This window comes from Drechmeria coniospora, chromosome 01 (genome assembly GCF_001625195.1).
Source record: "Drechmeria coniospora strain ARSEF 6962 chromosome 01, whole genome shotgun sequence".
Lineage (NCBI taxonomy): Eukaryota > Fungi > Ascomycota > Sordariomycetes > Hypocreales > Ophiocordycipitaceae > Drechmeria > Drechmeria coniospora.
In genome coordinates, this window is record NC_054389.1 from 770,479 (window position 1) to 788,313 (window position 17,835).

Genomic DNA, 17,835 nt, shown 5'->3' on the forward strand with positions numbered 1-17,835 from the left:
GAGGAATTTTGAAGGCGTAATCAGCACCCGGTTGAGCTCAGCCTCGACCTAGGTACCGATTCCGGAGGCGAGTAACCTGTCGGGAAAAGTAGGGAGGTTGTTTGGCGGCCGTGATCCTGTTTGATTGCGGAGGGTTGGGTCACAAGCGAATGTGCTCAATGTGACGAGAGGGTTGTTGGGATGTGGGAAGATGGCCAGGCCAGCGCTGGAGAGAGTTGATGAGGTAATGCTGTCACCGCGACGGTCACGGCCGAGAGGGGCTGATGGGAATTGGAGGGGCAAAGAACAGACCAGACCGACACCTCACATGCACATCAGAGACCACAGTTGTGCTTAGCAACCAACCTCTAGCCTAAGTGGGGTTGCCTCCCGAATCTTGATAGCTGACTTTGATGGACGAATATCACCTACCCTACACCAATATCCAAGCTGATGGGATTCGTGTTCAATTGCCATTACCCCTAGAAACGGGCATGAAGCAGAAACTCCAAGTACGAACGGTCCTTTTGAGAGGATTCTGAGCCAGAGAGCACTCGACAGGAACGGCATTATCTCGATCAAACACTTCAAATTTCTGCACTTACAAAGTTGTCACCTTGCGTTCGTGGGCTGGCCATGTCACTGTTTCCATTCTGCCTCTGTGATCAGAGAGGGATTCATGGAAGATGCAGTTTGGCTCCGGGGTGGATGACAAAGCGTCCTCTTCTGCGGTTCTCCAGAAGAGGGTTAGTAATGGGGAGATGCCAGTTTCGACTCGTTTGTTCCTGATGGAATTACCAGCTGATGACGTAGTGCGATGTCGGTGTAATTTGGTGTCTCGCTAGCAGCTTTGCCATACTTGAAAATCGACGCAAACATAAGGAGAAACATGACGAGATAAGCCGAGTCGGCTTGAAGGTGCTCGAGCTTCATGCGGCGTCTCAACTTGAACTCGCGTGGCATGGAAACTCAGGCTCGCATGGCGCGTAAAGAAGCTAAAACGGGTTCCTTAACCTTCAGCCGATACCTGGATTGCTGTAGATATTGTACTCTACCGTGTACTTGTACACATGGTATCGCTACGTCCTTCGCCTTGACACCCCCAACGATGTCTATGCATGATTTGCGGGACGGTGGAGGAATGGGAATGGCAATGGAGGGGTGGGATGAAACAATACAACCGGGTAACTGGTGACTTGACCTGGGTCTCGCCAAGGCTGAAGCTCCATCCATGCACTGTAGCCTTCGTCCTCTCCTCCCCCCTTCATCGACCACGCGACTGCGGATCGCGACCAGCCCGAAACGTTCTTCCGGTAGGCCGTTTGAACTTTCCAAGGATGCAGCATCCAATGTTAAAGCAAGGTAGGGGTCCATCGGTTCGTAGCGACTAAGCCATAACAACACTCATATCAGTTTCTAGGAACTCAGAATGTGACAAAGCGCTGAATCCTATCATTGCTTGCTCGTGACTGCCGGGCAACATCGGCGTCGGATTCATATTAGGGCGGACCTTTGAAGCTTTGTTTCAGGGCTTTCCCCGACGTTTTTTCTCGGGAGACTCTCACACGGTTTACCTGAGAGGCTGAGGATTGAGGGCTTGCTGAAGGGATACGCCAAGACAAGACTCGCGGTGCGACATGAATGTATGCATTATACCTTTCACGTAATTGTTGATTGGGTGCGCGATGGCTGGACGGTGCAAGTTGCCATATCGTTATTCCGCACATCGTCTTCCAATGATTCGCTGGCGGAGACCTCCCCTCTCTGCCTCTGATTTGCAGTCCCAGACAGCAATGGCCAACGCCGTGGGAATTATCGAATGTGGGACAGTGGCAGAAATCCAGAGAGCCGACGAGCAAACTACCCCGACATTCATAGGCCCCCCCATTTCACAATGGAGCTTCACGTGGGGGTTGGTGACGGGAGCGACTTGGGGCGAGCATCTCCAGTATTACAGGGAATGGTAAGGAGTACACTTGCTGCTGTGGGAGCACTAAAAACTTGCAACAGTGCCAGACCGACATGTGGGTGTCTGGGACCCACTTTTGGTATCAACCGAGTTTGTACCTACGAACTTTCAGGCACATACAACAGTAAGTACTCCGTACAGCTAGCTAGTATTATCATTCATTTTCTGTTCTTGTCGAATCTCAACTCAGGGTTGAGGTCTTTTCTAGCACTGCCTTCTCGTATCGTAACGAACGAGAACGAGATTGAACGTGCTCGGCCTTGGGCAACAGCTCCCAGACGGCAAGGGGTGTTGCGACTAATGAATGTGGCGTATCCGAGTTCCAGTGGGTTCAGCGCAATTAGAGCAGTTCAGTGCAGAACAGTTTGTGGCGAGTCAAAGCAACGTTCGAATGTCTCACAAACACATCTCCGGCAAGGGAAGCCCGGGGAGGGAGGCGGGAGCAGGCGGAACGACTGGAGGTTACGGAGTACTTCGTATAATATTTACATGTACGGGGCGTAGTAGTTTTACTCCGTGTACTCTGTACTTGTACGGGGTATTGATATTACTACTCTGTACGGAGTACGAAGTACAAATACTTGTGTTGCTCCGTATTGTACAGAGTAATAATACTTCGCACTTGATCCCGCGCAAGTACGGAGTACTTAAATAATACATCCCATACATGCGGCTACAGTGCTCTGTACTATTCGCAAGTTTTATTAGCAAATGTAGATGCGAGGAGTAATGCATGCACGCACGTGTTGCATGTAATGACTCCTCAAGTAAAACTCCGTACTTGTAAGTAGTAATACTGCATCATCGTACCCCAACGGCTACCCACATCACGACTCTATATGGGAGCAGTATCCGCCGCCTCCCCTCGTACTCTGTGAATCCCGCTCAGGTTCGTTGCATGAGCCATGCTGAAGCGACATGGTGATTCCCCGGTGCCCTTAAGATTCATAGGGGGGATGTGAGAATTGTCTACGGGTCGGATATCTTTGCACACAATGAGTGACGTCTTGGACCGCCAGACCGCCGGGCTCAGACCAGTGAACCTTGTGCTGGCTACGACGGCACGCGGCATGCCCGTACGGGGTGAGAGAAAGAGGACTAGAACGCATCTGCGTATGGCTCGCAAATGAGACGCGTTCACGACTCGGCGACTATCCGAGCGCAAGGTAAAGTAACGGCGCGTTGATCGCCCCGGAGGCGTGACATGCGGCACTCGCCAGGAGGGCATCAAGTACGGACCATAGTACAAAATACATGGCAAGTAAGTACATTCCCATGCATCCGGGTATCCCTACTCGATTCCTTACCCAGTTTGGAGGATTAAACTCCGCTGGAATGTCGCGGGAACGAGCCGGGGGACGAATCCGCTGGCGAGGCCGGTACCCCGTGCTCCGCACTTGGTCCATGGTTCGGAAAGGAATCCCGATCGGTCGAGGAATGGAATTTGGCCTTTCGATGTGCGCTTGGACTTGAACGCCTGCCTGTCTCTCTGGAGCAACCCGCAGGTGAAGTTGCACGGACGGAGCACAGTACATGTACACGGTATGCAGCTGCCCATGATGCATGCACATGTCCCCTGTAGTTGCATTGTTATTCATGAACGGACTGCCGGTGCTGTATGGGCATTGCACAGCAGCGTTGCCTGTGCAGCGGTGGTGTTGAACCCGCTCCCGCCACGGTTATGCACCGTACGGGATCGTTGCTCGCATGATGAGGCCAATGGCCTGATCGAACGACGAGTGTATGCTGAAGTACTGGACGGTGCAGGGCATTCCGCATTGTCTTGCGGCCTGCCGAGGCGTAGACACCATCGACACGGATACCGGGAAGGGGTGTACGTCTAGAGGACCAAGCATCCTTCGTTCCCTGCTAGGATCGATGGGGATGCATCGATCGATCGCCAAAGATCGGTCGTACGCATGCATACTGTATGCATCCATGTACAGTGTACCGCAATTCCTGTATGTACAGGTACGGATGGTCGAATCGAACTCGAAAGGCGCGCAAACCGTGCATCTCGCGTCTCTCCCACGCATGCGTACCTGATCTCGTAAGTCGAAAAGCAGACGTCCTGTTGTGTCCAAGTCAGCAAGCAGCGATTGAATCGATGGAGCTGCCGCGAACATGACGGCAAAGACCGGCTGCATGGTTGTCCTGGCCAGCCTGGCATCCATGGCCATGCCGCTGCAACAGATGGAAGGTCCAACTGGGCAACTCCTTCCTCGCCTGCAAGTCCATGTCGGCCACTGTCCCGGGGCCAGTTTCTGCGTCGACAAGATCTGCACCACAAACGTCGTCAACCTCGATCCCCTTCATTGCGGACCTGCTGGGCAGGCTTGCAAAGCAGGAGAGATCTGCGTTGTCGGCTCTTGCCTGCCGCTAAACATCAGCAGCCCAGCAACGGCAGCTGGCGGAGTCGAGGACTGCAGAACGGGACAATGGAGAGACGGCAAGGGTGATTGCCAACCGCTCCGAATCGCCCTCGACGCGAGACGCTGCGGCCCGCAGGAGAGAGTGTGCGACCCAGGACAGCTCTGTGTCAACGACGTCTGCGTCACCATCGACATCGGGGCCGATCCCAAGAGCTGCGGCGAGTCCGAATTCGCCTGTGAGCCGGGAAACTGGTGTTTCAACGGCACCTGCACCCCCTTCGAGCTGGGAACGAAATCGACCAAATGCCGCTGCGACGATGACTGCCCCCTCGGGTTTCCATGCGGAGACGGCCTTTGCCGTCAGATCAGCGTTACCACCGACCTAAACAGCTGTGGTCCGAACGGGACGAGATGCCAACCAGGAGAGCTATGTCTTTCGGGCGCATGCCGGCCGGTCAACATCACGGAGGAGGATGCTCTGCACCGGGATTCGGCCGCATGTCGTGTTGGAGAAGCGAAGCTTCTGGACCGATGCTCCCCCATTTACATCGGGCTGGACCCGTCCCGCTGTGGCGACCATGCTGAGTGCGACGGTGCAGAGGTCTGCATTTCTGGTGCATGCGTCCGCGACGTTCACCATCCAGGGACCAATGTCGTACACTGCGGCCATGATGCCTGCTCCTGCGCCGTCGTCAAGATCGTCACCGTCACCGTCGTCGGTGGCCAAGATCCAGCCGACAAGAGCACCTCTGACGCCGGTAGTGCAGGAGCTGCTTCCTCCAGAGGCACTGATGGAAAAACGGCAAAAAGTGCGCAGAATACAGCTCTAGACACCGAGACAGCTAACCCAGACAATGCGACACAAAATACGTCCAAGACCGAGCGCCTGTACACGGAAGAAACCGACATCAAGTCTGCCACTCCCAAGAGCGTCCGGCAAAACAACTCGGCTCAAAATGACGGGACTGATGCCATTGATACCGATAGTCCAGTATCAACCCGAATGCTATCCAGCATGATGGGAAATGAAGCCACTAGGACTGAGAGAAACGGGACGACAACTTGGCTGACAACGGGCAACGGGATCGGCGAGCCGCAAGGAACCGCAAGCAAAGACACGGAAGCTCCGTCAAGCGGTGACACTGAGAGCACGACAAAATCTCCAGCACAGAGCGAGATCACATCTGAGGGTGGCGTTCCTCCATTAAGTGAACATCAGGGAACTGGCTCAACTTCGAAGAACACCGACGGCAGTGCGACGAATGCCGGACGCGAAACGAGAGTCACGACGAATGAAGAAAGTAGGCGCACATCTGGAGGCGAACAGCACACATTCAGTAGCCATTGGTCGGCCACCAGCGGTGAGAGGTCCATACGCACAATGCACGTAAACGACCCAGAGACGACAGGCGCTACGGATTTCTCGCATTCGAACGACGGGAGCGAGAACACCTCGCAAAATGCCGGCGAGATCAGAAGTCAGAGCACCACTCTTAGCAATCAGCACACCAGAACAGAAATGTTTTCGAATACCATCGGCCATTCAACTAGTGCTAGAGCCGCCGGGAGCAACGCGAGTGATATTGAAGGAACCACATCTACTACCATTGGAGCCGGCAAGAGTACCAGCAACAACGAAGCCATTGCCACCACAGGCACTGGGATGTCTAATAGTACTACTACCAGCATTCCAAGTACAATTGGTGATTCAGAACTACCCAAGTACTCTTCAAGAGCCTCCAGTGCAACTAATGAGAACGGAGAGGTCAAAAGTACCCGTGAGGGAGCCCCAAGAACCTCTGGCAGGACAACTTTGCAGACGAATTATAGTGGCAAAACCAATACCGAAGTCAACAAGACTACAAGTGAGATCGACCAGACATCTAGCACTAGAGAGATATTCACATTGGAAACTCGCTCAACTATAACTGAAGCGAATGCGTCTAAAGAAAGCAAAACCGAAGCTCAAACCCGCACTGAAGGAAGCCTGACAAGTACTAAAAATCCCGAAACAACCACAACGACAATCAGCACGAGTACAAAAGTGACCCAGTTCACGTTGATTGACGAAACAGGATGGATCAACAGGACTAGTGGCTCACCTACAACCCAGGAGGCTCGAGTGCCAACTTCATCAACAGGAGAATTTTCTACTTTCAATAGTCTCAACTCCTGGAGTGGTGATCAAGGGCCCACAAGCATGACCGAGGAATTGACACAAACTAGCGCAAATCAAGAGATGACTGGTGGTACGGAGACTGATCAGTCTATCAGCACCAGCAGTATGTTCTTGACCACCAGAGATGCCGGAGGAACTATCACGAGGAACGATGCTTCCTTAACTAGGGAGATAGCTTTTGAGTCTACATTTACGACAAACTTGCCCACTGCGGCAACGCAGGACGGTAGCACGAGTGGTGATGGCAGAGTTAGGAGTACCACTACGGAAAAGCACGAGTCTACAAAAAGCGACGTTTCCAAGGAGGTCCAAATCACCAAAATCGGTTTTGTAGCCACTACCAGAGACGTTGGAGAATCTACAACATCTACTGGCGTCTCTACAATCGAGACGGCCGATATCATTTTGAGTACCACTGAGGAAGTCGGGGGTCCTGCAAATAGGAGCAGCAGCTACAGAGCTGGAGAGACAGGGGCCTCAACCACTATCAATAATGCTCCAATCACTGCAAATCAAACGACATGGCAGAAAGGTTCTACTAACACTTCTGCTACAAATTTCTTGACAAGTACTATAACTGGGGATACCACAACTGAGCACGATGAACCGACGAGTGTTACTCTGAATGACGGACGGTCTACGAGTGTTGTGGATTTTACCTTTGTGACTGGAGAAACTGTTGAAACCACTACCTTCAGCATTGAAACGGCTCTTACTGCTAGCGAAACGGGAGAACCGTCAACCTCCTCCGTGACCTCAACTACCACAGACACCACGGAGAATACTAGTGGTAGCGAACAAAGCTCAACAACGAGGAGAAACCAACAGCATAATTCTTTCGGTGAGGCTCCAAGTGACGCCCCCGGGACCATGACTGAAAACAATTTTACGTCCAGCTCTACTGTTGAAGAGACTGGAGTATCAACTAGCAGTAGCGGCGCGATAACTACTGAAACAACTGGGATGACGACCATAAAATATCCTACTACCACTGCTACTGGGGAAACTGACGGAAAAACTAGCAGTAGCGGTACTATCGCCAGCGACACAGCTAGGAATACGAGCGGAAACAATACTAACATCTCTGCTGTTAGTGAAACTGGAGGAATGACTAGCAATGGTGATGAAACAGCTACTGATACAACTGCGAGTACAACCAGAAACGATACTACCATCTCTACTGTTCGGGACATTGAAGGAATACCCAGTACAACAGCTACTGATACAACTGGGACTGTGGCCGAAAGCAAGAAAACCGCAGGAACAACTATCCGTAGCAATCCAAACCCTACTGGTACAACTGGGATCACAACTGGAAGCAGTTCTATTATCTCTACCGTTTTGGAAACTGAAGGAACAACTAGTAGCAGCGGTACAAAACTTACTGATAGCACTGGAAGTGCAACCGGAATGGGTACTACCAGTTCTACTCGTGGGGAAACCGATAGAGTAGCTAGTAGCAGTGGCGCTGAAGGTACTGGCACACCTTTGAGCACAACCGGAAACACTACCATCTCTACTGTTCGGACAACTGAAGGAATAACCAGAAAAAGCGGTGTGGCAGGTACTGAGACAACCAGGACTGCGGCCGGGAACGATGCTACCATCTCCAGTATTATGGAAACCGAAGGAACAATTAGTAGTAGCGGTACGATTGCTGCTGAACTAACCGGGACTGTGACTGGAAACAATACTACCAGTTCTGCTGTTAGGGAAACTGGGGGAACAACTAGCAGTGGTGGCACCACAGTTACGTATGAGACCCCGGAGTCGGCGATGACAAGCAGAAATCCAACCAGCGCGCCTGCAACGAGTGGAACACCGCCCGTTGGAGACTCAACTACTGGAACTGTTTTGACCAGAGAGGCGACTATTGGAACCATTCCAACTGAAGACTCAATCACAGCGACTACATCAACTACAAGACTTTTTACCGGAGATGGCGATACAATAGACACATCTATGAGAACGTTGGCTACTAGAGATGCATCCACTCTGGACCTAACTACTGGAACCTCAGCCACTGAAACCACAACCACAGAAACGTCATCTACCGAAGTCTTGACTACTGCATTGTATTCCACCAGAGACTCAACTGCGGAAGGCTCAACCACTGGCCATTTGACATCTGGGGTATCCACCAATGAATCATTGACTACTCAAACCTCAACCAATTTGGGAATCTCAACGATCACGAGGTCATTTACCGGTCACAAAGAGATATTACTAAGTACTATGGAATCCTCAACTGATGGACTATCAGATGGGAGCATTTCAAGCAGGAGTGATCGAGCAGCAAGTACTGGTCTATTTGATGAGGTCACAACTACTACTGAAGCCCTGGCGCAAACAAGTGGTACCAAGAGCAGTATCGGAACTACAACTTTTGTGGAAGGAGGGGAGTTTAAAACAAGTACTGGGAATTCAGCCGAAACCAGTGGCACACAAGGTGATGTAAGCACAACTACTGGGGATTCCGAGGAGATTACAACAACTCCGAGCAAAATCTCAATCATTGAAAGCTCAAACAGTGATACCGGTCAGGAGACTACAACTGCCATGCAGTCGCAGGAAAACACAATTTCTACCGGGTTCTCAACAACTCAGACCAAAAGCGAGACCAACAGTGAAGGTGGAATAACTCCCAAAGACCCTACCATGACTAGTAGAACTTTCGTCGCATCTAGTGAAACAATCAGTACTAGAAACTGGTTTTCCAGCAGCTCGGGCAGGTCTACAACTACAACTGTGGAGTTGGTCAGCTCTAATAGTGATGAAACCACAACGGCGAGAAAGTCCGAAATCGGTACGATTTCTGCAAACTCATCAACCACTCAGACAGCAAGCGACGCGAGTATTGAGGGAGAAGCATACACCAAGAGTAGTACGACGTCCAATAAACCCTCAGCTGATGATAATGGCACATCTAGTGGTACAGCAACAACTGCGAACGAGTCCGAATATGCCACGTCTTCTACTGGCGAGTCAAAAACCGAATCAACAAACAGCGCTCGCAGTGAATCAACCAGGACAGCCACGGAGTCAGAAAAGGCCACGCGAATTACGGAAATCATGGCAACCACAACTCAAACTAGTAGCACAACTAGTGAAGGAAGTACAGGCCATAGTGTGTCCACTGAGCCTATGGTGGCTATTCCAGATTCAACTACAACTACTGAAACCTCAAGTGAGACTAATATTGAGCATTCATCAAGTACTATACGGTCTGAAGAACTCTTCAAGACTACTAGAAGCTTCGACAAAAATGGTACTACAAGTGAAAGAGCTACGACTGACATAGGGCCAGTAGAGGGTACAATCACTGCTGGAACATCAGCCTCAAGCGACTCAACCATTGAAATCTCAAGTGGTACTATTAGTGAAAGCACACAAATTACAGGTGCCTCCACGAGTACTGCTAGAAGCTCAGTCAAGGTTTCTAGTACAAGTAGTGAGAGTTTTACAACTGATGAAGATTCTAGAGAGACTCCATTCACTTCTGCAGCTTCTACCACAGTCATGATCAGCGACACCAGAAGACACACTACAGAAACCATCAATGACTCAGCAGAACATAGTATTGGCGATCGCAGTCACGTACAAACAGGTACTGGGGGTTCTGGGGAGAATACAATCGTCTCCACTTTGATACTTGGCACCTCCAATGCAGGGATTGGAACAATTGTCGGCACAGCAACGGTTACAGGGACCAAACCAACAGCTTCAATTATTGGCAAAGAGACCTCCAAAAATGATGATGAAGAAATTACGAGGACAGAAGTTCTGACGACTGAGATTTTAAGTGGCAATTGCAAGGAAACTACATCTATTACCCCAACTACCGTGACTCCAAGTGGCTCTACTGAAGAGTCTACCTCAGGAGACACATCAGGAACCAATACCTCAGGCAGTACTGGTGAACAAGGCAAAACCTCAAGAGCCACGACTACAACAGCCTCCGCGGTTGAAACCTGGAGCGAAATGGATACCACGAGCTCGGGAATCTCGAAAGCTAGTACATCAGCCAGTACCATTACTGGAGATGAAGTTTCAAGAACTCCGACCGCCGAATCCATGTCAACGACAGAGGCTGTGAGCGGCACAGACGTGAAAGCTACAACTAAATCCTCAACCCAGACATCACGAGGCTCCAACAAAGACTCAAAAACATCAGCAATTACAAACTCAAGAGCCACAGAGACCGGGGGTTCCTCAAGAACTGGGACGCAGGATAACACCATCAATGAGGCCACACAATCGGGAACCATATTATCGTCTAAAACTGAGGGTGCAAGCGGAAATAGTGATAATCGTGCAACTTTCACGCCCCTGGAAACGGAGATTTCAAGTAAGACTAGCGAAGTAGATACAGTCACCGGAGCTTCATCACCGACTCAGAGTTCAAGAGGGACCAGTGAAACCATGACTACAACTGCAAATAGCGGAGCCTCATCAATGATTGCTAACTCAGGTAGCACTACAAAAGCGGTCACAACCTCAGGAACTACAGGGACCGAGACTTCATCAACCACCTACAACATACCTGGCACTAGCAACAATGCAGCATACTGGACCTCAACTACTGAGCCCCTAAGCGATATTAGTATTGGAACTCCAGGCTCCGTGATTTCATTAACAGAGATTTCAAGCGCCGATGAAGGCACGGCCATTTCTTTAACTACAGCGGCCTTTTCAACAACTGAAACCCCAAGCAGTGCTAGTCTAGATAACACAGCCGCAGCTATTACCACTGGGACAACGTCAATAACTGAAACGTTAAACGCAAATACTGAAGGCACATTCAGACACTCAACGACCGAAACCCCAAGAGACACCATTCTTAATATCACAACCTCCATGACCTCGACGACTGAGATATTAAGCGGCACTTCTAGCGATTCCAAAGAATTTCTTTCAACCACTGAGTTGGCGTACGGTACAAGCACTGGGTTTGCATCAACAGTATCTGTGACAGAGACACCCATTAGCAACAACGACATCACAACACCCAGGACCTCAAGAAGCAATAGCAATGAAGTGCCTATGAATACGTCGTATGGGTCTTTAAGTGATACAACTGAAACAGTCACAGCAACTGGAGTCCCATCAACGGCTCAGACCTCAAGCAGCATCAATATGAAATCTGACGCTACGTTTTCCATGACAGAAGTCTCAAGCGGCACTAACCTTGAGGTAACCATTGAAACTGCAATGTCGGAGGCATCAAGTGATATCAGCGAAGGGATCAAAACGTCTGGACCCTCAACAACGAGCGGCCCCGGTAAAGAAACCACAGCCACTGAAGAGTTTTCAACAGCTTGGGTCCCTAGCAGCACTAGCGATGAAGCTGTACCCTCAGTCTCAACAAAACAATCGGCAAGTGGTACCTATTCGGGGGTGGTATCAACAATGGAAACCCCAACTGAAAGCGGTGGCGAAGCGAACACCACCAAAACCTCAATGATTAAGACCTCTGGCAACCATAGTGACGAAGCCACATCTACTAGAGTTACATCAGCCACCTCCAGTGCAGAATCGATCTCTGTGTCCATGCCGACTCCAACCAGCAGCCGTGAAGAGGACCCATCAGGAGCCGTGGGGTCTCCAACTCTAAGCAGCGCTAGTGAAGTGGGAACGTCTGGGTCTTCATCAACGCTGGGGGCCCCAAGCAACACGAATGACTCCGTCACCCTTACTAGAGTTACATCAGGTACTGAGATTCCAAAGAGTTCCAGTACAGAATCGTTTTCTGTATCCATAAAGACACCAAGCCACAGCAGTGACGAGGCTACAGTAGGAGTCTTAACGTCTCAGACTTCAAGCAGCGCTAGCAAGGTGGTGACAGACTACAGGCCTTCATCAAGGTCGGGGGCGCCGAGCAGCACAAGTGACGAAGTCACTCCTACCAGAACCACAACAGCTAATGAGCCTCCAAAGAGCTCTAGTGAAAAATCGAGCTCCGTATCCATACGGACCCCAAAAAACAGCAGTGACGAGGCTACAGCAGGAGCATCCACGTCTCAGACTCTAAGCAGCGATAGTGCAATGGTAACAAACTCCTGGCCGGCATCAACGCTGGGAGCTCTGAGCGGCACAAGTGACGAAGTCACTCCTACCAGAACTACAACAGCTAATGAGCCTCCAAAGAGCTCCAGTGAAAAATCAAGCTCTGCATCCATACGGACCCCAAACAACAGCAGTGACGAGGCTACAGCAGGAGCCTCCACGTCTCAGACTCTAAGCAGCGCTAATGCAGTGGTAACAAACCCCTCACCGGCATCAACGCTGGGAGCTCTGAGCAGCACCAGGGAGCAAGACACATTCGCAATCCCCACGACCCAGATCCTAAGTAGCAATAGTGGAATGACTACATCAAGAATTTCATCGACTCAGATACGAAGCAGTACTACCGAAGAATTTTCAGCCTCTACAACATCCTCTTCTGACACAACAATCAGTATCAGCATTGAAGCTACATCAACATTGTTGACGTTGAAGTCTTCAGGGAACATTACTGAAGCGAATACATCAAGAGAATTACCGAACCCCGAGACGACGAGAAGCGCTAGTGAAGATGATTTTTCAAGAACCGTAACAACTAGGGCACTAAGCATTACCAGCGATATGTCGGAATCAGCTACTTCAACGGCTCAGATCTCAAAGGTCACAATCAAAGCAACCACAGCGACCGAATACTCGTCAATGTTTGGATCTGACACTATGAGCAACGACGCTACGCAAGAATTCTCATCCAAGGCTATAACTCTGAGAAGCTCCAGTGACGAAGCTATCAACGCATCGTCCACGAGTCAGAGTCCAGGCAGCTATATCAAAACATTCACAACCACTGAGGCGTCTTTGTTTTCCGAGACTCCGAGAAGTAGCAGCAATGAAGCCACATCGAGAGGCTCACTGAAAGCTCCAACGAGCAGCACGAATGACGAAGCTATATCTGGGACTCTAACCCTGAGTGGCACAACAGAGGCGGCAACGTCAGGAGGTTCAACAACTGAATCAAGCGGCACTGATAATGACAAAAGCTCTGAAGCCTCATATACCACACAATCTCTCGGGGATTCCAGTGAAGTTGCTACCTCAGAAAGTCCCAGTACAATGTCTTCAACTGGAGCTAGCACCGATGCCACTGCAGATGTCACATCTACGATCCAGAACTCCAGTGACACCAGAAATGAGGCCGCATCAGAAAGATCTACCACAAAATCATCAACCAATCATGCTACCAGTAACTATGTTGCAAGTTCTAATGCCTCAACTATAACACATAATTCAAGGGGCATCAGCGAAGTAGCTACATCAGGAAGCACCATAAACGGATTGTCAAGTATTATTGCTACCAATAACGAAGGTTCAAGTACTACTAATGCAATACAGACATCAAGTGGTACCAGAAACGACGTTTCAACAAGAAGCTCTATGACAATATCATCAACTGGTACTGATGCCAGCACAATGAACGGATTGTCAAGTATTATTGCTACCAATGATGGATCTTCAAGTGCTACTAATGCAATACAGACATCAAGTGGTACTAGCAACGACGCTACAACTAGAAGTTCTATAACAATATCATCAACTGGTGCTGATGCCAGCACAATGAACGGATCATCAAGTATTATTGCTACCAATAATGGATCTTCAAGTACTACCAATGCAATACAGACATCAAGTGGTACCAGCAACGACGCCACAACCAGAAGCTCTATGACAATATCATCAACTGGTACTGATGCCGGTACAATGAACGGATCATCGAGTATTATTGCTACTAATGACGGATCTTCAAGTGCTACTAATTCAATACAGACATCAAGGGGTACCAGCAACAACGCTACAACCAAAAGCTCTATGACAAAATCATCAACTGGCACTAATACCAGTACCAAGGACGGATTTCCAAGTAACCCTGCTACCAATACTGAAGCTACTAGTGCTTTAAGTATGATGCAAACTTCAAGGGGAGCCAGCAACGACGCTACAACGGGAAGCTCTACAACAAAATCATCAACCGGTACTGATACCAACACCAAGAACGGATTTCCAAGTAACACTGCTACCAATACCGAAGATACTAGTACCTCAAGTACAATGCAATCATCAAGTGGTATTAGCAACGACGCTACAACCAAAAGCTCTATGACAAAATCATCAACCGGCACGGAGACCAGCACAATGAACGGATCATCAAGTATTATTGCTACCAATGACGGATCTTCAAGTGCTACCAATGCAATACAGACATCAGGGGGTACCAGTAACGACGCTACAACGGGAAGCTCTATAACAAAATTATCAACTGGTACTGATACCAGCACTAAGAACGGATTTCCAAGTAACATTGCTACCAATACCGTAGCTAATGGTACCTCAAGTATGATGCAAACATCAAGAGGAGCCAGCAACGACGCTACAACAGGAAGCTCTATGACAAAATCATCTACTGGTGCTGATATCAACACCACGAACGAATCGCCAAGAAACACTGTTACCAATAACGAAGCCACTAGTGCCTCAATTATGATGCCGACATCAAGGGAAACCAGCGAAGAGACTATATCGGGTGCGTCAAGAATAGCATCAAGTAGCACAAACACTGGTGAGGACGCTATCACAGGGTTCACTTCAACAGCTGAGGCCCCAAGTGGTACTGCAATAGGAGATGTGACGACAAAAAAACAACACGGCTCCAGCAATGGGTACATAACCTCCAGAGACATGGAAACAACAGTCTCGAGTGACACTGGTGAAGAACCTTCATCAGGTACTCAAAAAACAGAATCAACAAGGGATACCAGCACACCCTCCATGACGCTTGGATCCTCATCAGCACCCCAGATTTCAAGCCACACAAATGCGGAAACTACAGCTTCAGAGGTCTTACCAATGACAGAATCCTTAAGGAGCACGGCTTCTTCAGCAGCCTCACAAATGGTCGATGCACCAAGCAGTGCTGACGGAGCTACATCGGAAGCCTCGTCAACAACTAAAACCGTAAATACTGCAGCTGAGGGAACTGAATCAGAGACCGAAACGAGGGAAACACCAAGTGGAAGAAGCCAAGTGAGCACAACCTTGGGGGTCTCATCGGGAATACAGACCTCAAGAGAATCCAGTGAAGTAACTACGACAACCCGTGGCAACAGCGACAAAACTACATCGAGCAGCAAAATCGAGACCGCCGGAGCTTCCACCCCTACAGAAAACTGCTACCCAAGTTGTGTCAACAGCAGTGTCTGTGTTGGAGGAATCTGCCGGCTACCGTGCAACGCAGCAGTCGACTGCATTGACGGCGCCATTTGCATTGACAATTTTTGCACCTCCAACAAGACCTGCACATCGGATGGGGAGTGTGGAGACGGTGTATGCGTTGCCGGACGGTGCAAAGCGATTGTTTATCCACCGTGCACATTGTCAGGGAATTGTACGGATGGTGAATCCTGCATATCTGACTTTTGCCTCCCTACCTCGCTTACGGCTTGCTTACGGAACAATACCTGCGCGGCGCATCAGACTTGCGTTGGAACGGTCTGTCTCCCCACGCTGCTGGCGACTTGCGAGAGTGATTCTTCATGCGGAATCGGCCAGGTGTGCCGTCTCGACCGATGCATCCCCGACCTCCTTACTGTCTGCACATCCAACACGAACTGCAGTGCGGTCCAGACGTGCGTTGCCGGGCTATGCCTGTCACAGGTTTACCAGCCATGCACAATAGGCCAGGACTGCAATAACGGCGAGGAATGCTTGGGCGGCTCGTGTCTTCGGAGCGGACTGCTGCATTGCCTGGTTGATGCTGACTGCGGTGCTGGCCAGCGGTGTATTGAGGGCGCTGTTTGCCTACCTGACATCCTCTCGTCCTGCACGTCGGATGAACAGTGCGGCTTTGGAAATGTGTGCAGGCTGGAAGTCTGCTTGCCGCGTACGCTGGCGAATTGCACTATTGATCAAGGCTGTGTTGACAGGTCCTTGGTCTGCAATGCTGGGTTCTGCCTCCCACCACTGTTCCCACCATGCTCGGAGGAAGACGACTGCATTGAGGGGCAGACATGTACGGCAGGGATGACGTGCCTACCATCAGGGCTCGAGACGTGTCTGGTTCCAGATGGGCAATGCGGTGCCGATCAAACTTGCAGGAATGGAACCTGTCTTCCTACAGTCCTGCCCGCTTGTATCAACGACACCACATGTGGCAGCGAACAAATCTGCAGGTTGGGTTACTGCATACCCAAGGGGCTTGTCGTCTGCCAAAACGACAGTCAATGCGGAAACGGGGAGGGGTGCGTTGCCGGCATCTGTCTCCCCGAAGCACTCCCTCCTTGCGCAGACGACGCCAACTGCGGTGAGGCAGATGTCTGTGCTGGCAGTGTTTGTCTTCCCGGCAATCTCACAGCTTGCGGTGGTGCGACCGACCCGATCTGCGGCGAAGGCCAGACTTGTGTCGGAGGACGATGTCTACCAGCGAATCTGCCGGCGTGCGAAGACGATCATGGATGCAGCACAGGAAAGGTCTGCAGACTGGACTTATGCCTCCCCTCCAAACCCATTCTCTGTACCACGAACGGGACGGAATGTGTCGTTGCCGAGCTCGTCTGCTCGGGAGGTCTTTGCTTACCCTCGATTTACCCCCCCTGCATCATCAGCAGAGATTGCGATGCCACCTACGCCTGTCGATCGGGAACTTGCCTCCCTGAAACGTTGCCGGTATGCGGAATCGACGAGGACTGCGTTGGCGGCCGCCAGTGCGTCGGTAGTGTCTGTCTCCCCCCTATGCTTCCTGTGTGTGCGGCAGACGGCGACTGCGGCACGAGCCAAGTGTGTCGGCAGGACAGGTGCATTCCCTCTGAGCTCACAAGTTGCAACGCCACGGGAGATTGTGGTTCTCACCAGCGGTGCTCGGCCGGTCTGTGCATCCCCGAGTTGCTACCACCGTGTTTGATATCTGGAGACTGCGGTAGAGGCGCGTTATGTCGCAACGGTACCTGCCTCCCAGACAAACTTCCCGCCTGCTCGTTCAGTGGAGAGCCTTGTGCTTCCGGCGACCAGAGATGCGTCGCTGGTGTGTGTGTCCCAAGCGACCTGCCAACCTGCGGCGTCGATGCTGACTGCGGCGCCGGCCGCGTCTGCCGTCTCGGACTTTGCTTCCCTAACGCGGCAACCACCTGCACGGCGGACAACCCATCCGCATGCGATGGTGGAGAATCGTGCAGAGGCGGTCTTTGCGTCCCCAAGGTCTTTGCGCACTGCTCAACAAGCGTAGATTGTCTCCGAGGCCAGGCGTGTACGGAGGGCGTGTGTATCCCGACCATCTTTTCCAACTGCAC

At 50.7% G+C, this 17,835-nt stretch overlaps 1 protein-coding gene across 1 annotated transcript; it reads left to right on the forward strand.

Annotated features, from left to right (window-relative positions):
• Window positions 1-4,072: 4,072 nt before the first annotated feature.
• Window positions 4,073-17,450, forward strand: DCS_00198 (uncharacterized protein; the record flags this gene model as incomplete). Its single annotated transcript, XM_040797540.1, has 6 exons — window positions 4,073-13,742; window positions 13,892-13,952; window positions 14,017-14,129; window positions 14,180-14,240; window positions 14,305-15,877; window positions 16,593-17,450. 6 exons carry the CDS (start codon window positions 4,073-4,075, stop codon window positions 17,448-17,450), a joined length of 12,336 nt encoding a protein of 4,111 aa, XP_040658423.1.
• Between the last annotated feature and the right edge of the window lie 385 nt (window positions 17,451-17,835).